Source organism: Talpa occidentalis, unplaced genomic scaffold (genome assembly GCF_014898055.3).
Source record: "Talpa occidentalis isolate TD23 unplaced genomic scaffold, MPIMG_talOcc4v2.1 talOcc4.10, whole genome shotgun sequence".
Lineage (NCBI taxonomy): Eukaryota > Metazoa > Chordata > Mammalia > Eulipotyphla > Talpidae > Talpa > Talpa occidentalis.
In genome coordinates, this window is record NW_023600993.1 from 37,300,332 (window position 1) to 37,322,906 (window position 22,575).

At 36.3% G+C, this 22,575-nt stretch overlaps 2 protein-coding genes across 18 annotated transcripts in view; one reads left to right on the forward strand and one right to left on the reverse strand.

Moving 5' to 3' along the window:
- The window catches only part of DCP1A (decapping mRNA 1A), a 37,559-nt gene that overhangs the window by 12,985 nt on the left and 1,999 nt on the right, over positions 1-22,575 (reverse strand). For both annotated transcript variants that reach the window (XM_037530665.1, XM_037530672.2), the window contains exons 2-4: positions 20,975-21,015; positions 18,595-18,722; positions 894-960 (exon numbers count right to left, since the gene is read on the reverse strand). In XM_037530665.1, the coding sequence (XP_037386562.1) occupies positions 894-960; positions 18,595-18,722; positions 20,975-21,015 (236 nt within the window). The remainder of the gene's footprint in view (positions 1-893; positions 961-18,594; positions 18,723-20,974; positions 21,016-22,575) is intronic.
- CACNA1D (calcium voltage-gated channel subunit alpha1 D) overlaps positions 9,540-22,575 on the forward strand; it is a 477,528-nt gene continuing 464,492 nt past the window's right edge. For all 16 annotated transcript variants that reach the window (XM_054694641.1, XM_054694644.1, XM_054694649.1 and 13 more), the window contains exon 1: positions 9,540-9,715. In XM_054694641.1, coding sequence (XP_054550616.1) covers positions 9,577-9,715 — 139 coding nt within the window. In that variant the 5' untranslated portion in view covers positions 9,540-9,576. The remainder of the gene's footprint in view (positions 9,716-22,575) is intronic.

The following is a 22,575-nucleotide window of genomic DNA, read 5'->3' on the forward strand; positions in this document are numbered from 1 at the left end:
GTCTGACTGCACAGAGGCAAAATATAGCAGGAATAAATCCTGAACTCAGTGAAAGAATTTAATGGTTATTGGAGGCAACGGGGCGGGAGGGAGGAGAGGATGGGCGGGGAGGCAGAGAGAGTAATGGCACAGGTGGTTTGGTGGAGGGTGAATGGAATATATGGACACATGGAAGAGAAAAAATGTAACCCCTAAAGTCAAACAAACCCAGAAAAAGACCAGTAAGGTTCTGGTTAAATTATCATCAATCTGTAGGACTGGATATAGTCATCATAAATACTACAGTTCAGAACTGTTTAATGCCCCCAAATACTATTGATATGAAAAGCAGGAGTTACAGTTTGATCATATTTTCGTAAGATACATTTTGTAAGAAACAAATGAAACGGGGCCTGGTGGCACAACGGGTTAAGACACAACCTATGAAGCTGTCCTCAGCCACTGCAGCATGAGTTCAATCCCCAGACAGCCAGGGAGTAACCCACATGGCCCAGCAGACCTCTCCTGACACACCTCTACTCCCCAAAGCAGCATTTCAGTCAATCTGCCTGTTCTGTTCCCCCACTCTGACTCTGGTGAATCATCTCACCTCCCACATCTCTGGCCTTAACCCCAGCTCTTGTATGCATAAATAAATAAATCTTAAAAAAAAAAAAAAAAGAAATGAAACAAATTAACCTAATAAAAAGATTGGAAGGAAACAGACTAAAATACTAACACTGGGAAGCAGTTTCAGGTTTCTTTAAGCTTTTCTGTCTTATCCAAATATTTGACAATAAATAGGAAATCAGGGGATAATACATGAGTTAATAGACATTAGTAACAATAAGGGGGAAAATAATTTTTTCATCATGCATATATCATTAATTAAATTTATGAAGTAATATACTTACTTGGCCATGAGTTTGGCTATGCGGTGGCAGTCATTCTTGTCATAAAACCAGATACTGTATATTGACACTGGAAAAACAAAAGGAAAAAAAAAAGATGAGAAGTGAGATTTTAGCATTCGTTTATTTGCAAGTAATATATTACCACCATGGAATGTCACAGAATTTAACATCAGGCCCTCAACCTGTTAATAATTCCTCTGAAGGAAAAAAAGGACCCCCATGGAAACTGATTAATATAAAAATTAATAAAATTAGGACAGGTGAAATATTCAGATGAAAATACAGAAACAGTTGGTCTCATTGAGTCAAAAGTGTCATTAAGTATAAGATGAACTTAACGTATTTTATGTGTATCAAGAAAGATGTTAATAAAAGAATCAGTATTCACTGCAAGATGTATTCCAAATTGATATTAAGATATGAAAGGTGTCTTAATTAATGAAAACCAACTTCATCAGCTAACCAAACACCTGACTGAACCTTTATGTCTTTTGAAACCTAAAATACAAGAGGGGAAATAGAAAAAACAAATGTTAAAATATAGAATTAATATTACATTGCAGTAAAAACAAAACTTTAAAACAAACACCAGCTCCAGATCTATCTATTCTATTATCAACTCTGTTCACATGTGAAAAGGAAGCACTCAGTCTATCACATCTCTTTTCCCATTTTTTTTTATTCCCAGTATGGTGATCAGCACTAAGAAAGCACTAAAATATATTTGGTGGGTAAATGAACTTTAGTAAAGATAATAACACATAAATTACAACAAACATTTTCTAGAAGCACTGGATAACTAAGTCAGAATAAATGTATGGAGGGGCGAGACCATGTGCCAGCACACTTCGCTGTACCTCCTCCTACATTTATAATAACTCTGGCACAAAATGGGCAGACATCACTATGTTTATTTTTTTTTAAACTAAATTTTTAATTTTGAAAGGACTAGAGCTCCACACAGTTATAAAAAATAAACAGATCCCGCAAGCTCTTTGTTTTCTCCAATGGTAACATTTTGCAAAACCACAGCATCATCTCACAACCTTGCTACTGACACAGATACAGTCAAGAACTTTTCCAATGCAACAAGGGATCCTCTTTCTGCTCATCACCCTTTAACAGATACTTACCCTGCTTAGTTCCCCTGCCATTTCTGATACCCAGCAAACACACTAATCTGCTCGCCGTTTCTGTGTGCTGTCAATTCGACAGTGTTATACCAATGGAATCCTACAACACAGAACTTTTTGAGCTGACATTTCTTCCTGGATAGTCATCTAAGTTGCCTCTCTCTCTCTTTCTTTTGCTGAGTAGTACTTCATGGTATAGTTGTACCAGCTTGTTTAGCCATTCTTCCACTGAAGGACATCTGGAGTGAATAAAGCTGCTAGAAACGTTCATGTTCAGGTTTTGGAATGAACATACTATAAGTGGCCCAAATCAGTTACTGAGTTACAGAAGTTGCAAATTTAGTTTAATAAGAAACTGTCAAGTTGTTTTTCTGAGTGCCACTTTATATTCCAACCAGCAATGTATGAACAATCCAGTTTTTCTGTATCCTTACTACCACCTGTTGTTCTAATTTCTGACCTTATCCATTTTGATAGGTGTATAGTGATATCTCACCATGGTTTTAATTTACATTTCCCAGTAGCTAATGATATCTCTGACATCTTTTCATGTGCTTCTTGTCAAATGTCTGTTCAGGTCCTCTGTCCCCTCTAACTGGATTGCTGTGTTGTTGTTTTTTTTTTTTTTAACTGATGAGTTTTGAGTGTTATTCATATATTTAAGACTAATGTTTGTTGAGTATGTGGTTTGAAAATATTTTCTTCCTGCCTATAGCCTGTTTTTTCATCCTCCTAATAAGGTCCTTCCAGAGCAAAAGTGTATCAGTTTTTCCTTTCATGGCTCATGCTTTTGGCAGCACATCTAAGAACTCTTTGCAAACTGCTACTTCAAAAATTTGTTTTTTTCATAAAAGATTTATAGTTTTGCGTTTAAGTTAGTGATCTATTCTGAATTTATTTTTGTATAAAAGGTTTAGGTTCTTTTTATTGGCCTAATTGTTCCAGCATTATTTGTTGAAAATGCACTCCTCTATTGAATAAACCTTTTTCAATTATCAATTGTGTGTATTTGTGTAGGTCTATTTCTGGATTTTTTTTTTATCCCATCTCATTTATTTATATGTTTATTCCTTCACCAATATCACACTACCATGATTACTACAGCTACCTATTAGGCCTTAATATGAGATAGACTAATTGTACCCACTTTATGCTTCTTTTTGTTTAAGCCTCCAGGGTCTGTGCTTTTCTGCATAAATTTTAGAATATGTCTATACCTACAAAAAAACCTTGCTGGGATTTTGATAGGAAGTGCTTTAATTCTACAGATCAATTTGAGAAGAGCTGACATCTCTATTATCTTTACTGGCAAGGATTTACAAGTCTATGCCATTTTGTTTAGATCAGAAATCTCATCACACACTTTTATGTATGGAAAACTGAAGAATAAGTGATTTATTAATAAATCAGAGGAAACAGTTTCAGAACTACAACTAAATCTTAGCTCTTCTCATTCCTAGGCCAGCTGTCTTTGTTACTATATACCCATTGCCTCATTAGTTGAAATAACATTTTAACATTACTTATAGAAACAAAAAGTTAATGAGCTTCAGTTACACTTGAAGATTAAAGCAACACATGAAAGAAATAGCTGAGTAAATTAAAAATTATACTAAAATACCCTCTATCACAGTCCCACTGGACGAGCACGACTTTTTGCTCCCACCTTCCTGCCCACTCCCCCACCTCAGTCCTGCACTCAAGAATCCAAGCGTTATTAAGAATCCCTTTCTTGTGATGATCACTTGATATATATATATATAAAGGGATTCTTATCTATCTTTCTATATATAAAAAAATAATTTAGAAAACCACTATTAATGAAAGCTATTTTAATGGTCCATTTTTTGTTTCACCACAATTAAGGTCATTATATTTTACAAAAGACTTTATTGTCAATCACAGCTTTCCCTTTTCAATGGAAATAAGTTTAACTGAATTTTCTTTTTTTTTTTTTTAAAGCTTTATTTATTTATACAAGCACTGGGTACAGTCAGAAGCGCAGGAGGGTGAGAGAATTCACCAGAGCCAGAGCGGGGAACAGAACAGCCAGGTGATGAAATACACTGCTGAGGGGAGGAGCGGGGGCAGGAGAGGTCTGCGCGCCATGTGGGACCCTCGCCTATGGCCGGGGATCAAAACTGGTGCTGCAGAGGCTGCGGGCAGCTTCGCAGCCCAGCGCTCAACTGCTGCGCCACCAGGGGAGGCCCTAATTGAATTTTCTATGTCATTATAAAGTAATTTAACAACATTATTGATACACAGAGTGTGCGCATTGTTTCATTTTAATGAGTGAATATCATTAATAGGAATTTTTTCCTATCATGTTTGATAGGGGACATCTCTGGCAGGGAAATTTTCCAACTGCATCAAAACTGACCTAAATGGGGCCTCCCCGGTGGCGCAGCGGTTGAGCGCTGGATTGCGAAGCTGCCCGCAGCCTCTGCAGCGCTGGTTCGATCCCCGGCCTCCAGGCGAGGGTCCCACATGGCACGCAGACTTCTCCTGCCGCCCGCTGCTCCTCTCAGCAGTGTTCTTCGGTCCTTCTGCCAGTTCTGTTCCCTGCTCTGGCTCTGGTGGATTCTCCTACCCTCCCACGCTTCTGACTGTACCCAGTGCTTGTATAAACAAATAAATAAATTAAAAAAAAAAAAAAAACTGACCTAAATGATCAGACCCATATCTAGCCATGTGTCGTCCAGGTCACAGAAGGTAGTACTATGAGGCAACCCTGCCTTCAATGTGCTATGAAGCTTCCCATTCATGTATAGAATCCAATTTTTTTTTAAAAAAGATATATTTATTGGGCCTCCCCTGTGGCGCAGCGGTTGAGCGCTGGGTTGCGAAGCTGCCTGCAGCCTCTGCGGCGCCACTGCTCCCCGGCCACCGGAGGAGGGTCCCACATGGCACGCAGACCTCTCCTGCCGCCCGCGGCTCCCCTCAGCAGTGTACTTCAGTCCTTCTGCCTGCTCTGCTCCCCGCTCTGGCTCTGGTGAATTCTCTCACCCTCCCGTGCTTCTGACTGTACCCAGTGCATGTATAAACAAAACAAACAAACAAACAAATAAATAAATAAAACATGCCTCTATAGAAAAAAAAAAAGATATATTTATTTATACAAGCACTGGGCACAGTCAGAAGTGTGGGAGGGTAAGAGAATTCACCAGAGCCACAGAGGGGAACAGAAGAGCCAGGTGATGAAATACACTGCTGAGGGGAGCAGCGGGTGCGGCAGGAGAGGTCTGCGCACCATGTGGAACACTTCCCGGTGGCCGGGGATCGAACCGGCGCTGCAGAGGCTGTGGGCAGCTTTGCAGCCCAGTGCTCAACCGCTGCGCCACCAGGGGAGGCCCTGGAACGCACTTTTATAGCTCCTCTTTTGTTCACAGAACTTCAAAAACACTACTGATGTTTCAAACAGAATCAACATATGATGAATAGCACATAATTTTGCAATATTTTACATGAGGTAAACTAAGAGATTAAAGTTAACTTTGATATCCCACTGAAAGGAGCACAGAAGCAATCTTGCTACAGAGGAGATAATTATTAAGTGTCTTCAGGGTCTTCATTACATTTTTAGCAGCTAAGGATTACTCCAACATAGAACAAATCAGATTGAGGTACGAAAAAACTCCATATATGGCAATTGCACACAACTACCTTTCTCGAAACATTCCTCTTCCAACAGTAGATAAAGAAAACCCCAAATACTAAAGTCCAAATACACAAGATCGTGGTTTCCTCCAACGGAAAAACTTACAATTTACAGAGATGAAAATTTTATGATATGCATCATATCAGGCTCAGAGAAAAACACAATGTTTTTGGATTAAATAGAGGAATTTAGGAATGTTTTCAACAGGGAACTCTTAGGAAAGAATTCACTATTGATAATCAAAATAAGTCTATCAGAGCTGTCAATTTATGACAAATCTTTACTTAAGTCACCCCTTTCCTTTGAGTACACTTAGAGTTTAGCAATAAGATGTCTTTCACTCTTGCACATTATCAAGTAAACTGCCAAGAAAGAGGCAAACACTTTCACAGGCATGTTTGAAGGAGAAATAAAGATAAGGAAGCCAGAATGATAGCTTAATGGGTAAAAGATAAGAGTCACACTCAATTCTGCCAAAAGCAGACCTGTAGAGGTTCAGACACGCATCCAAGAATCAGCTCTGTCTGCCAACATATCAAATGCTCAGTGCATGCAACTGGCAAGAAGGCCCAGGGACCTGCCATTGAGTCTGTCACTGTCACCAGTGAGGAAAGACAGACAAAGTTCACTAGACGGTTAAAACCTTGCAAGACCCAGTCTCCAAACCAAAGTTAAGTATTCTTCCCTCAAGAATAAGATCCAACACATCCTGCCAACAATTCACTTTGCAGAAACATCCTGAAATAATTTTCCCTGATTAACTATACCACAGAGGATTTAGGGATTTGACAATACAGTATTATTTCACTATGGTAAATAATGATGGCATCCCATTTTATAAATGGCTTTTCTTAAGATGAAAGCAAACTATCTAGTTATTGGAGACCCACCATGTATCATGGCTGTTAATAGCTGTCCCAAGTAAGTCATGCTGGATAAGCAAGTCACTGAAGAGTGAGTAAGTGTGACAGGATACCTAATTATTATGCAGTACTTTTATGAAAAATCAAGATGCAGAAACTAAATGTTTCCTTTGCTTTTCAAAATAGCACTTTTCTTGCGAAAGTGTGACAAATAAGACTGACAAAGATTAAACGTGTTTGAATTATTTAATGCTCAGAAAATTAAAAGTCAAAAGGGCGAGTTTTTCCTTTTCCCTAGAGAGGCCTGTTTGAGGATGCAGCAGCCTGTTTGATATATTTCACTCTGTTTCTCATCTGGAATGGTAGAGGGCACACTCAAGACCAAGAAAACTCAAATTAATAGAGAGTCTGTAGAATTACTGCTTGAGACTTCCAGATATCCTGTGAAATGTCACAAAAAAATCACGCTTATGCTATGTTGCCTTTTATTCATTTAGTATTTAGATCTGACCTACTTTCTAAAAGGATTTGAGGAGGCTGGAGATTTTCTCAGCATAGTGCCAAGCAAAGAAGGGATTTGATAAAAACTTTTTGGCGATGGTGCTAAGAGTTATAAAATTTCTAAAGATGACACTGACAAAGATCTCCTAAACTAGGAAACAAAAACATGAAAATGAGCATTGAACTTAGTCAAAAATATTTACTCTAGACATAAGGAAGATCCTTCTGATTATAAAAGTAATATAAGAATGAACAGATACCATAAACATTAGCCTGCCCTGGTAAGTGAAAAAGCACATGCTCTGGCCTTGACAGATCATTTTCTTTAAGACAAGAATAAGCCTGGGGCCCCTATATCAGAGCAAAGATTGGAAAAGAGCAAGGAAGAGAAAGGCTCTGAGGTAGGGGGGAAAAGGCAATGAAGCCAGGGACAAACTGATTAAAGATTATGACAGGAAATTGTGGTAGGTGGCAAATAGGCAGGCGAGGAAATGGCACGAGCCATACGGACTGGTAAATGTAATTCAGTTACCTTAGCAGCAGTGTATCCCTTTAGGTCTAAAGAACACACATCCACTGAATACTAACATGGCAGAAGAAAAGTTCACTTTACAGGATTCAGACTCATGAAAAGAGCACTGAACTTCTTTAGGGATTAAGGAAAATAAACCCAAGAATATCACTACTGATAAATGATGGGCAACATCTGATAAAAGAGTGAATCACATTAGGGCTTAACCTCTGCTGTTAGGGTTTATAGCCTTTATTCCCCCCACAGTATCTGCCACTCCCTAAGGCAGTGTTTCCCCTAAGCATGTGCTGCAAGTGATTTTGGGTGTGGCAAAATGTTGGACCCATACAACTCCCACTGGTGATCCATTCACCCTAGTGTCCCACATAAACATTATTTTTATGTATCATAAGGAACATCAAAGGGTGGGACACATGGCTCATGGCATCCATGGACCTGAGTTCTTATTTCTGGGACTTACAAAAACCTAGAGCAAAGGCTTTGGAAAATAGTTAGGTCAGACAGCAGTGTAAGAAAAGAGGGAACTTCTTTCATTTCCCTAACTTCTCTCCTACATATTTTTCTATCAACTTACTAAGAGTTCATCTAACTAGGTGTGAAGGCAAATTTCCTCAGGGGTGTAAGGTAGGCTGGGGTGTGGTGGGATCAGTGAGGCTGTGCTAGATAGGCATGGCTAACCCCATGCTCCAACTGCTAGTGCTTGCAGGAAAGCAGGTGTTCTATGGCCACACAAAGAAATTGTAGAGATCCAGCTGTGGATGTGTGTGTAAAATATCCGAGTTTTTAAATGTTGGTAGCAAATGCTTATCGTATGTCTTCCTTTTAATAAAAAGAAAAAACTGATCATGCTTGGAAGCAGTGACTTCGTGACTAGCTCAGATTTGCTTGGATCCTCCAGGGTACTGAATTGCAACCGCTCAATATAGGAGTTCATTCTGCCCATTCCAGAGTGGATTCAAATTTTGGACTAGTGGTTACTCTGTGTCTCAATTTTTATCTCCTCAATATACTTCACTATGCAAACACAAGGTGAAAACCTATACACATACATGTTAAGAACACATCTCTGCCTGCCTCTACAAGTAATTACTGCTTTCCTTATGAATCATAAAACAATCATTATATAAAAGAGATAAATGGTGACACATGGTTAACTTTAAAAATCTTTACAGTTATGAAGATACCACACACACAGAAGTTAAAAGTTGCTTTTTACCAGACAATATTTGGGGGGGAGGGGAATCTTAGGGGAGGAAACCAGTAATGAGCGAGACATAATGAAAACAATCCACTATGGAAATTCTGAAATGTTCATAGACTCACAAAGTTAATAAAAAGGTACCTGTGGACGTTCTACTAGAATACTTAGCAGCAATCTACAATGATAGAAAGTGATAACAGATTTTTGAAACATCTGACCTAACAGTGTCACCAGGTCAACCGTGGTGTGAGTCTTAAGTCATTCTATGTTTTCATGTTTGCTTTTTTTTGGTTTGTTTTTTTACCCCTTGAGCCTATGAATGTGGCAACAGCAAGGCTCTCCCCTTATCTTGGTCCAGAAGGCTAGACTAATGCAGTTGCCACAGATTCTTTTTCCTTCACTGATTACAGAATCATACCAACCACAGCAGTGCTGCTGCTGATGGTGGAAGACTGACGCTTTTCTTCAGGCTGCGGAAGAAGTACTGTGCTGAATCCAAAGATCACAAAGAATGAATTGTGGAACTTCTTAAAACTGTTTATAAATTCCTCTTTCAGTTTGGAGGTGGAACTCACATTTTTTGACTTGACAGATTCTAAACTTCTCTTGCAAGGAAATTTCTTGCACTGTGCTTTAAGTCTGAAAACTTGCAACAAATGCCAACAACCGACCTACTGTCTCTACTGTTTTAAGTCTTGCCCTTGAACTGAGAAAGGACAAGGAGAAAAAAAAAAAGCACACACTACAGTATTTCTTTTTTAAAACTTTCCATTTGGCAGCTGCATTTTCAACACTATGGAAATGAATCTCCCTACCTTTTCTAGCGATCTAATTTTAATTAAAAATGTTCTGTATCAAAGGACTGATGCCAGATATAAAGGAAAAGTTGTAAGTGAATCAGAGACGACAGGGTACTTCTCACAGGCTTTTGGAGGTAAGTTCTAAAAATATTTAATAGAAATAATTTTATTTTCAATTGTTCTTGTTTTGGTTATTGTTAAACATGTTCTAAAGCAACATAGTAGACTAACAGCTATATGTCATAAATGTGTTTTCCAGAAAATTTCAGATTAGATTTTATCCAAATACAATTACCGTGAAAGTGTTTTATACAAATCACTACTTTTTTTTTTTTTTTTTTTTTTTTACTGTTTAAAAGTGGCAAGGTGAAATAAGATTCAGAATTTTGGAAAACTGAAAAGGGCTTTGTTTTTCCAAAAGTGCTTATGGATTATAGAAAACATTTAAAAATACAAAAACTTTCATTCGGTGGAGATTCAAGTCTTAAGATGTTAGGTATAAGAAATATGAGGAGTTATCCTTTTACTAATTATCTTTCAGTAAAAAGATGTCAAGTTTAACATGCAAGCAAAATAATTACTTCTCTTTTGTTTAAAACCAGCATGACACAAAGGTCTAAAGACAGAATAAAGTTAGGTCCAAGTGGAGAAAATCTAAACTGTATATTTCTACTAATTAATGGATCACTATTGTTGATAAAACAACCAAGAAAAAACACGTAAATTTCTTCAAAATCTTTCAGATAGACTCCATTTCCTTCACTATGAGCTAAACCATTCAAATTTACAACTAACACTTTTTCAAATCACAGAACTGAAATCAATAATTTTACCATTAACTACAAGGTTGTTTAAAGAGTAAAAATGCAAAGTGCTGGGATTAACATAGAATGTTTCATTAAGAATCCTGACTCTTATCAGAAAGGCAGAGTTCTGATACTACAAATTCTAATATTCTTTATCACTCCTGCCTATAATTTTTAAAGAAAATAAATAGACCCTAATGACTAAAAAAAGAGAAAATAATAAAATTCTTTGAAAGTGCACAACAGTTTTAAAAGAGATGATAAAGTACTTGGCATAGGAGATATATTCAATAAATACCACTAGATTAAGGCATATGTCAAGTCAATTTGCTTGTTTAACATAGTAAAAGGCAATACTGAAATAGTTTTGCAAAAGAAAAATTATTAAATGCTAGACTTGATCTTAACATAGTTTGATGGTAACCACGAACTTTTAATGTTTTCAATTAACAAGTCTAGTTGTAACAAAAAGAAAAAGGTTTTGCTTGCTTTTTACTTTTTTTTTCAATTTCACGTACCAAATTGTGGATTAAAAAAAAATTACTCAGAATCCACCGATGGAACATTCTTGGAGCATTTCATAATTAAGTGACAAGTAGGCATACCCACATGTCTGCCTGACTGTCTATCTGTCTGTCTATCAAGAATCCAAGTTATCACTTCCATGCTGACAGGTGTCCACAGAAGTGGAAATTAAAGGAGCCCTAATAACATTGGCCTTGGGGTATATGTACTCTCTAAGAGAAACATACTTAGTGAGGTGTGCTGGTTGTAGCAGGTGCTCGCCTAGTGCTTGTGGAAGGAATAGTGGAAGCATGATTTCCTCACTGCAGAAGAGTGACCTGTGGAGATGTTTGTGTTGTGATGATCAAGATCAGAAATGTAAAGATCCTATATCTTATCCTTTTTCAGAGACAGGTCTCTACATGGAAAACTAATTGTCTAAGTACCATTTACCGAGTAGAACATTCCTCTTAGCATTTTCTTTGCCTATGATGGGAGAGATTTTAATTTACCCAATTATTTTATTGTTTTTGAGTCTATTCCAATCTACTTCTCCTAAGTAAATTTGTTACACTATATTTTTACTAGGAAACTCTGTTAATACCTAAGGCAAAAAGCTCTACTTTGTATTCTTGTTTTTTAAAAAATGTGTGTTCTCTACTTCTAGCAGCAACATATATGTAATTTATTACCTATTATGCATCCCCTTGTTCTTTTGGTTGTTGTATCAAACAGATTATAGGTGATTTTGTTTTGTTGATTCATTTCACTGTTTTATTGTAATTTCTGCCTTCTCCAATGAATTTCTACCCATTGACTTATTTTCCATCAATATAATTCAGGTGTCTCTCTTTTTTTTTTTCTTTAACTTCTTGGACTAGATGACCTCATGTAACACTTTCTATAAAATTCAAATATGTACTTGAGGGAAAAAAAAAGCAAATTCTTGAACTGCCTGTTAAGTGCATTATTTAAATATCCCAAAACTGTACTAAATTGCCAATCAGAGAGGTGGCCTATTAAAATCTGCCACTACGTAATTATGGATTTTTATATGTAATTTTGATGTATGCTAGCTATATACCAATTTGGAGTCATATATCTTCTAGGTAATTTACGCCTTTTACCATTTATGTGGTAATTTTGATCTCTGATCATGATATTCACTTTAGAATCTGTCATGTATGATTAACATGCTTCACTGGCCTTGTTTCGTTAGTAATTGCTATATCTCATTTTATCCCTTTACTTTTTTTTTTTTTAAGATTTATTTTTATTTATTTATACAAGCACTGGGTACAGTCAGAAGCGCGGGAGGGTGAGAGCATTCACCAGAGCCATAGCGGGGAGCAGAGCAGGCAGAAGGACCGAAGTACACTGCTGAGGGGAGCAGCGGGCGGCAGGAGAGGTCTGCGCACCATCTCATTTTATCCCTTTACTTTCAACGGGCTTTTCAGTTTTAAGTTTCTGAAAACAGAATCATAGGCAAATCCTGTACTTAAAGGCAATCTCAGAATCTCTGTCTCTTAACTGGCAGTTCAATTAACGTATTATAATCACCGAATTATTTATTTTTTCCATTTTATTTTGGGTTTTCTATATCCCATGGTTTCTATTTTTTCCCATCCTGATTTGTAAGTTGTAACATTCTATTTTTGTGCTGAATTTTTTGAACATATATAGCTTGATTCAAGAGTTTACAGTTCATCAATTTAAATTAACCTCAGTCTTGGGATACTTTAGGTTTGAACGATTTCTATGCTGTTATTACTGCTAATTTATTCTGACTTACTGCCTTTCTTTGCTCATTGTTTCTTAAATCTCATTTCTTCTGTGCTCTTTGTTAAATTTCTGAATGATCGTCTATAGAACTGTACCTTAAATTTACATTAAACTAAACTGAAAACTTAGTTTAAAGTTAAGTACTTTTAAAAACTTAGTTGCACTAGGCACATTTCAAGGGCAACACTGCTCCTACAACAAGGATCTACTGAAAACGAACACTGGTTTTATTGAAAAATGTCATTTTCTGGTTCTCTTGAATTATTGAAAATAATTCAGTATTTCTCAGTACTCAGAAAATATTCCTTTGTCTTTCAAAACTTAATAGCTGTCAGTCTAATTAGTGCTCCATTGTAAATAATCTCAAGCAGTCTTTGGTTACCTCTGTCTCTTGTCTTTGATATTTTACTACACTTTGTCAAGGCATGTAATTTTCCTATTTATTAGGCTTAGGGCCTTATTCTGCTACCTAAATCTGAGGTTTATGTCATTAATGGATTCTATAAAATTCTCAGTCATACTCTCTGATACAATTATTGTCTCCCTCTAAATCTAATCTACCATTTGTAAATTTCTCCCTGTCATATGTTAGAGTGTTCAACTATACTTTGTTCATATTTCTCATTTCTTTCTATTTCTGGGGTGCATTCTGGATAATTTCTTTAGTTCTCTCTTCCAGTTCACTAATTCTCTTCTTAGTTGTTACTAATTAACTGTTGAATCCAGCTAGAGAGTTTATTTCAATAATCAAAATTTTAATTTCTAGAATTTTTACTTATTTTTCCAATCTTCCTGTCATTTATTTTGTAAACTACATCTGATACTTATATGCATTAAAGTTTCCATATGATCATTTCTGAAGCTTTTGGGAAGGGTTGGCCAGCCCTGCTATTTGTTGTTACATGCCTTTAATTGATTGTGAATTATTTCTTTGTATATTTAATGATTTTGGACCATGAGGTTTATTTATGACATCCGTGGGCAATCTGGGTTAGGGATGAGTCCCAGAAAGGTTTCTGCATTTTCTTTTGCCAAGTGTCCTAGTGTACGCACTATAAAGATTAACTTTATATTAATTTCTTGGTAAGAAATTATACCAACTGGATGATATAACTTGAACCCCAAATTTGTGTAAGGGAAGGCTCATGGTTAAGTTACAGAAGACATTTTCTTTTAAACTTTCCTTTAACTCATAGGCCAGACTGAGATAAACTTGCCTGTCAATCTTCCTAATTTAGTAATATGTAGCTCATTAGGAGAACTGGCTGTCTCCTGGTACATCGGTCTCAGCTCCAACTCCCCAACTTGGGAGGACTTGTCTACTGATCCTATGCAGTAGTCAGCGTCGGCTTACAAGCATTTTACTTTAGCTTTCAAGTTTTACTTTGATGCTGACCCACTGAAATGTTATCTATTCCCTTTTTGGCTAAGCTATGCCTTTAATATTTTACATGTTATATTATTACATGTTATAATATACATTATATTTAGCATCTTTAAATGTTTGTAGGAGGAAGATTTTCTGTTAAGATATTGCTGGAGGAGTTGAAGGATATTTTCTTTAATGTGCCTGTGCCACAGAATCTCCAAAAAAATGACTTTAAAATCTATTTAGCAAAATTAACTCTGTTCACAAATGAAAACAGAAGATAAGCAGACTGGTATTAATGACTATGTCTACAAAGCAAAAGAGCTATTTTTTTCAACTAAGCACAAAGTTAAAACTATCATTAACTTTTTCTTAGGGAGAAATGACTACAGATTAAAACATCATTACATTAATATAAAATTTTCCAGTATACTGATAAAAATGAACACTATGATTCACTGATCAGAACTGCTTCTTCCACATGCTTTAAAAAGTTTATGCACTGTGAGATTTCTCAATTTATCATATATTTTTTAACTTACATACCTCAGGCTGTCTCGTAATGGTCCTTACAATATATGAAAATATTTATAAGGGTAAATAGAGACCTTAGCGTGTCATGGTGCTGATCAGAAGGGATAGGAAGAAGCACACTGTGGACTGGGATAGAAGAGAACCTAAATAACAGCAAAGTCCTTATGACACTTTCTGGCCCAAGACTTAAGATCATTTGGGTTGGCTCAAGCTCAGGAAGGAGATATACACATAATACCCTTTTAAGAAGGTCAGATCAATTGTTGAAGTGATTTGCCCAAGGTTGCAGTGAAATTGTAAAGCCTAGACAAGAATTCTTATCTCCAAACTTAATTTCACACCAAAAGAGTATTACTACTGCAAAGTCACCTCAGGAATATTTTCTGCAGCCTGTATATATCTAGAAATCATTTCTAAATTTTAAAAAGAAATGACAAAAATGGAGGCATAAAAATCAAGTTCAGAGGTTAAAACAAGTTCACTTCACGTTGTTTAATTCAGATATGGCACAACAAATGCTGTGTTTGAGCATGGATTCATGTTTTAGACCTCTATTGTCTAATAATGGTAGCCACTAGCCTCATAAAGCTATTTAAGTTCAAATTTATCAAATTACATAAACAAAAAATCCTTGGTTGTAGTAACCATGTTTCAGTTGGTCAACACATATGGCTGGTGGCTGCTATAAGGGACAGCACTGATAGAGAAAACTTATCATCACAGAATTCTACTAGGTAGCATTGCTCTAGAATATATGGATTGAAAGTAATTTTATTGCTGTAGTAGAGAGGCTATTGGCTTTGAAGCTCAACAGACAGATTTAGATTGTGCATCTGTTACTTATTACCTTTGTGACTTTTGAGCAAATTTCAACTTGTTTCCCTCATCTTTAAGTTGGGAATCATAAACAAGGTGCTGGGAGGTGTCTTTAGGGTCCTAGTGGTAAAGTCTTAAGTGTTATCACTGAGACCGCCTGATCCCCAGCCAGGGAGCTAACCCATGTGGTGCAGCAGAACTCTCCTGTCTTATCCACTGCTCCCCTTAGCAGTGTATTTCAGTAAATCTGCCTATTCTGCTCCCCACTCTATTTCTGGTGAATCTTCTTACCCCACACACCTCTGGCCTACAACCCAGTTCTTCTACATAAAAATAAATAAAATAAAAAATAATAATAATAAAAAGAAAAGATAAGGTGCTGGGAATATCACTTTTGCTTAGTAACTACAGAATATGCAGTCTTCCTAATCTTCACTGCAGTACCACTGGGGTCTTATGGCGGCCAAAAGGCTCTTATGAGTATATAAAAGTAAACACTAGCACTTGACTGGTGTAAGAATTTTCTCAGATTTTACTTATGGGGCAGGCAGTTTGCTTAAGAATAAACTAAAATAAAAACCAAAACAAATAATTTAGAAAAAGCAAAGTTCGATTTTCTATTACATTAACTCAAAATTGATTTGAATGAAGCTGGATCTGAAATGTAACTTGAGAAAATTGGGTCAGGTGTCTTGGCAGTATTTCCCACAAGAAAACTACAGAAGAGCAGCTACAGATTCAAGTATAATTACCTGTATGTACTATCAGACACTAATTAACTTTTTATTTAAAGAACAAATCCCTGAACAGCTCAAAAGCTTGCTGATTTGACAAGACTCTTTCCCACTTTTAAGACTAGCTAGACAAAACATACACTTTGTAGAGGACTTAACACTCCCCAAATCATTTTATGCTGCTTTGTCACATCTCCCTGATAGTTTTTTCTTTTAAATAGTTTCCCGAGCTCCTCTACTAAACTGTTTCTAGTATTCCCAGTGTTGTACTTGACCTTTTCAGGCCCTTCTCTAGTCTGAAAACAAGCTGCTATGCTCTTGAATTTCTAATTAGCAATATTGGAAACTATATGGCGGATATGATTCAGTGCCTTAATAATGAGGTTATGGAATGACCTGGTTAAGTGACTTTTCTGTTTAACTAAGGAAACCTCTGTTTCAACCTTGTGCTGAAAATCTTTCCAAAATAAGTGAGTTAGTGTGTTTTTCTGCCCAAGGATATTTAAATTAACATAAATACTCCTAATGATTTAAGGTCTTATCACATTATTATGACAATATAGTGTGGGTAAAGTTATTGAATATTGATATTTTTAGGCAAACCCCAGGTTGCCAGATTATCACAAAGTAAAGCCTAATATTAGTTTGTTTTCTCCTATTATTTGGCTTTTTTTCTTTATACATGGACTATAGAAATATTTTTAGATAGCTGAAGCTCTGATTACCTAAATTTTGGTTAATCATGGCTTAATTTATTTGTTATGCTGCACTTACCACTTCGCAGGAACCTGTACTTACAAAAAAAATACAGCATAATTCACTTCAGGCTTATGCTAAACAGTAGTTAATTATATGGGCCTCTGATAATTTTCCTATTTGGACAATATGTTTCTTAGGAGCAATAATAGCTAGATTAAGTTTCCAGACAGTAAAGAGCAGAATTAAAGCAATTTCACTTAAAAAGCTCGCATCTGTATTCCTCTGCAGAGAATACTCAACACAAATCAGCCATCTGAAGGAATCCTATTGTTAATATTAGTTTAAATACATATTAAATAATAACTGAATTTAACACGGTATGTTCACAAAAATTAAAATCTCAGAGAGGTGATTATCTGGACAAATAGTTTACTGAAAAGTCAAGAGACACATTTTGTTTCACTTAGATATTTAAAAGTGAACCATGGAGTAGAATTTGGGGCTTCTGGTGTCAAAATAGGCCTCACCATTTCTCATTCAGAAAATTAAAAGATGCATAATTTCTAGTAGCTTTTTATAATTCATATTGAAGATATTCCCCCAATACATTTTGCCTTCTAGTCAAATAAAATTTCAACACAGTTAACTTTTACTTTTTAAGTTAGAAGCAACAATTCTTCAGCAATCTCCCAGAGTTAGAGCACATTCTGCCACCATAAACAGTTTTGTTATCTCCACAGTCAAAGCCAAACACTGGTTTGCCTTCTGTCTTCAAACACTCAGATCTTTAATACCCACATGGCCATACAGGCTCAAAACATACTTTTTAGTATCTCACCCTCAAAAGGGCCACTTTAGATTAGAGTCTATACAATGCCCGAAAGAAACCTGAACTAGGAATTAGAAAAAAGGGTTAACGTCTCCCTCTTCAACCATCAATTGACTTATCTGACCTGACAAAGGTTACTATTTTTTTTAGATATTTGAATTTCCATTTCTTTTTTTTTTATTTAAGATTTATTTATTTATGCATACAAGAGCTGGGGTACAGGCCAGAGATGCGGGGTGTGTGTGTGTATGTGTGTGTGAGAGGATTCACCAGAGACAAAGCAGGGAGCAGAACAGGCAGACAGAATGAAATACACTGCTGAGGGGAGCAGCGGGCGAGACAGGAGAGGTCTGCTTCACCATGTGGGTTTCTCCCTGGTCAGCCGGGGCTTGAACTTGTGCTGCAGAGGCTGCAGACCGCCTCATAGTGTGGTGCTTAACCCCTATGCCACCAACGAGGCCCCTGACAAAGGTTATTTTAAGATTAAAGCATAATAACTCCTGGCCTAGCACTTGTGTCCAGCTGACATTAGACTAAACAGTCTGAAAAATACCACTATCCAGGCAAAAACAGTACTTTCTTTGTGGAAAGAAACAGTAGTATCTATTCCTATCCTGTGTCTCTCTTAAAGTAAGTTCTGTTGCTTAGGGTCGTGGGCAGCCAATAATTCAGTGTCACAATAAAAACAAAAAGTGAAACTTATTTTCATTTAATATAATACTATTAAATATAATAGTATAGGTAACTGCAGTAAGTTATTGCATACAAAAGATTCAATTTTAGAACTCTAATGAAAAAGATTTGATCTCACTAAGACTCATTTATAACGAAAGGAGTATAGACTGCATTTATTAATTTGAAACTTTAAAAATAATGTGGTTGTATAGGCACTCAATTTTAATTATAAATATGTGAATTATAATAAAACAGATATACTCACGGCTTGCATTTCTATATAGAAGAAATGGTTCATGAAGCTGAAATTCTAAATCTTTATTCACTGGTTCAACTAGATTATGCATGTTCAGTCGATTCACAATAGTGAAACCATGGTATGGCGAGGCTGACCTTAGATTTAACAGAAAAAAAAATCTGTTTAATCTGCAGAAATGCCATCTACTTCATTTTCTCTCTCTCTCTCTCTCTCACACACACACACACACACACACGACTTATTATTTTATACAACAGTATTAGTACTAAAAGCTGTAGACAAAAATTTTAAGTCAGAGCTACCTCTCCACAGTACAGAAGCTTCCAAGGACTGAAGTCAATCATGTCTTCCTAAACCGATCCAGGCTCTACCCGATGTGTGTTCCCCTTGACTTTATCTTTTATACCTCTTCCCTTGCTCCTCCTGTTCTAGCTACACTGGGTTCCTTGCCACTCTCCCTGCAGGCATGGTTCTTCTTAAAGACCTCTTGCCCAGAATCTACAGTTATCGCATCTAGAGCAATTCTTTGCTCAAATGTCACTTTCTCAATGAGGCCTTACATGAACTATCCTTTTTAATGCACAATAGCTCTAATCTTCCCCTCTTTTCCCATACCACTTATTTATTACTTTCTTTTATTTACTGCCTTTCTCCACTAGAATGTAAGCTCTATGCAAATAGGATTTACATCTTTTTTTCAGATGTATCACAAGATAAGACGGAGTAAATGTTCAATAAACATTTGCTCAATGAAAATATTTATTTTAAATATGGCACAGGATTGGTTATAAGGATTGGTATAACACCATTACAATGAGTGTTCTTGCACCAAATGGGTCTTTCCACAGAACTCCTGAGTCAGATAGAAGATCCTATAATAACAGTCCTTGGTGACTGGGGACTTTTTACATGATCCTTTAGACAGGCCTCACATATAGTAACACTTCAATTTCTGATTCATTTCTCTTTATGCAAAGGGAAGATATCAGAACCCTAGTCTACAATGATAAGGAAACAAACCTCAGAAAGATTAATGCCCAAAGTCACACAAATAATGTAACCAGCATTGAGCTTTTAGTCTTTTTGACTCCAAATTTAGGTTTCTTCTATACTAAGGTCTCTGCAAAGTGATCTAACTTCCTGGTACACCTTTATCCAAAATACATAAAATTTTGTCATATTTCCAAAATAAAGCTTTTTTAGTCTCCTTTTATTAAAATCATTTCACTCACTAAACTATAATACAGATCCATTTTCTATAACCAATGGATCTGTATTGTACTAAAACAATATGGCCAAGAAAGTATTTTGCAAATATTTATGCAGATATTAAGGTTCTATTGGTATATAACAGTTGAAGAGTTTCTAGAGATTTCTACTGGTGATGAAGAACAATGAAATGAAGATTGAAAGTCTTTTTTTCTTTTTTAAGGAGAAAGATGAGTAACAGGGAACAACTGTCAAAGGAGAGCTTGGAGTATAATATCAAAGCATTTTACATTTTAATGAAGAAAAAGATCAGTGTGCTTAGAAAAAGATCAGTGTGCTTTATATCAGCGTGATATAAAGCTCTCTAAGCTTTATATCAAAATTTACAAGATTATTGGCAAATTTATGTTAATTACCATCAGTGGAGAAAGGCAATCCTTAAAAGATAACTTATAATACAGGGGGGAAAAAAGGGAAAAGGAACAGGTATCAGTAATTGCTCCTGTGGAATCCCTAAGCTATAAAAACCAATTATCATATCTTGTGAGTTGCCTTTAGGCAACAATTATAGCCTAACAAAAGGTGTAAACAGCAAACCAGTTTCAAGATAATGAATTTGTGGAAACGTTAAAATTAAAAAACGTAAAATTATGAATAATCCAGGTTCTTGAAGGGACTCTCAAACTAAAAATACATATGCTACTAAAGACTGCACATTCCAGAACTCTGGGTGGAAGGGTGTGGAAAGATGACAGACTCATGGACAAAAACCTCTTATTCAGTAACAACAAAAGTGTGGGACTGCCCTTTTAACTACATTATCTTACAGGTAGTTATGTATTATATTTTTCTCAACTATGTATCTTTTTTTAATGGGGGGGAGAGAGAAAGGCATCTCTTTTTAGACTCATTCATTACTAGAAGATGTTTTCTATTTTGAAGTGGTTTTGCTAGGTTCCTAAATAAATCCTAGTTTGCTTTATTCTGAATCACAGGCAGGAACAAAGAAGGGATATGATTTGGTTAGGCTCTCACAGCTAGGGATGGATGAATACTGTAAGGGGACAAGCGAGAAGGATCCAAAGACAAACATACAACAGGGTGAACAACTTTCTATGACATTGTTCACCAGTAGACTTTTAAAAAATGTATTTATCATGTTTTAAAGAAAGCTTACCTTCGATATACAAATAAGGTTCCCTCTATGTCAGTCTTCTCCTATAATAGACAATGAGTCAATTAGTTTTTTCTCCTGTAAACCAACCCCAAACAGTCCCAGTGGAGAAGATCCCATTGGGAGCCCAACCCAGATAGTTCCTGTTTAAGATCAACCTATTTATTTTAAAATCAGTCACTTTCAAACAAGTCAAATAAGTCTCTCTCACCCCACAAACTACTGTTAGCAGTTTTCTCCTTTATATTTTCTATGCTGTTAATGCATAAAGCATATGTAATGTTCCATCCAGATCTATACCTGTATCAGCAGCATTTTTTTCCTAAATTATAAAGGAGAAAATCCTAGAATTAGCTCTCACTTTTTAAAGCTAAAGCATTTAAGTCAGATTTTTTTTTAAGATTTATTTATGCATACAAGAACTGGGGCACAGGCCAGAGGTACGGGGGAGGAGGTGCTGAGAGGACCCCACCCCAGAGACAGAGTGGGGAACAGAATAGGCAGAGCGACTGAAACACTGCTGAGGGGAACAGTGGGAGAGTCAGGAGAGGCCTGCTGTGCCATGTGGGCAGCTCCCTGGCTGGGGATCAAACTTGTGCTGCAGTGGCTGTGGACAGCTTCATAGGTTGCCTCTCAATCCCCTGCACCACCAGGGAGGCCCTAAGTCGGATTTCTTAATTTTAAAAGTAAGGACCTGTGTACAATAATTTATTCACTTTTAAAGTTTATCAAAGTTCACAAGGGAAAAGAGGACATTTTACCTAGAGGATACTTTGTTTCACCACTGGGGAATCTTGGTATATTTTTATGAGTAACAAATTTCATTATTCCTCAAGAATTACTATTAAATACAATTTGTTTGCTTTTATTGGAACTTTGTTGAAGAATCATGAATATTAAAACTATACTTTGCCTTAATATAATTATTAAAATCTTAAAAATAAACCTTTCAGTTTATTTTTTTTTTTTTAAAGATTTATTTATTTTTGCACACAAGAACTGGGGTACAGGCCAGAGGTGTGGGGGGTGAGAGGATTCACCAGAGACAGAGTGGGGAACAACAGGCAGACTGAAATACACTGCTGAGGAGAGCAGGGGGTGAGACAGGAGAGGTCTGCTGCACCATGTGGGTCACCTCCCTGGCCGGGGATCGAACTCAGTGCTGCAGTGGCTGTGAATAGCTTCATAGGTTGTGTCTTAACCCCTTGTGCCACCAGGGAAACCCCAAACCTTTCAGTTTAAATGAAATGTTTTGATTACAAAAGTACAATTCATACCATCTTTCACTAGCTGTCACAAGAGTATATTTAGGTTTTAAACAGTTACAATGTTTTTTAAGAAAACAACCATCTTAGCTGCAGTTTATAGCCCAGATAGGAACCAAGTATTTTAATGTGATTAACAAATGAAACTTTAGATGTTCATCATATCAAATTGAATTTGTTGGGACAAAATTTTTTAAAAATTATCATCATTTGGTTTCTTCCAGTATTGCTCTAACTTAAATATCATTTCAAACTTTCCCTTTTGAAGGATTCAGAGGGCTTTTCTTGCCTGCCAAACAGAAAGTGGAATTCAACTGTCTAAAAGTAAGAGAAAACTTG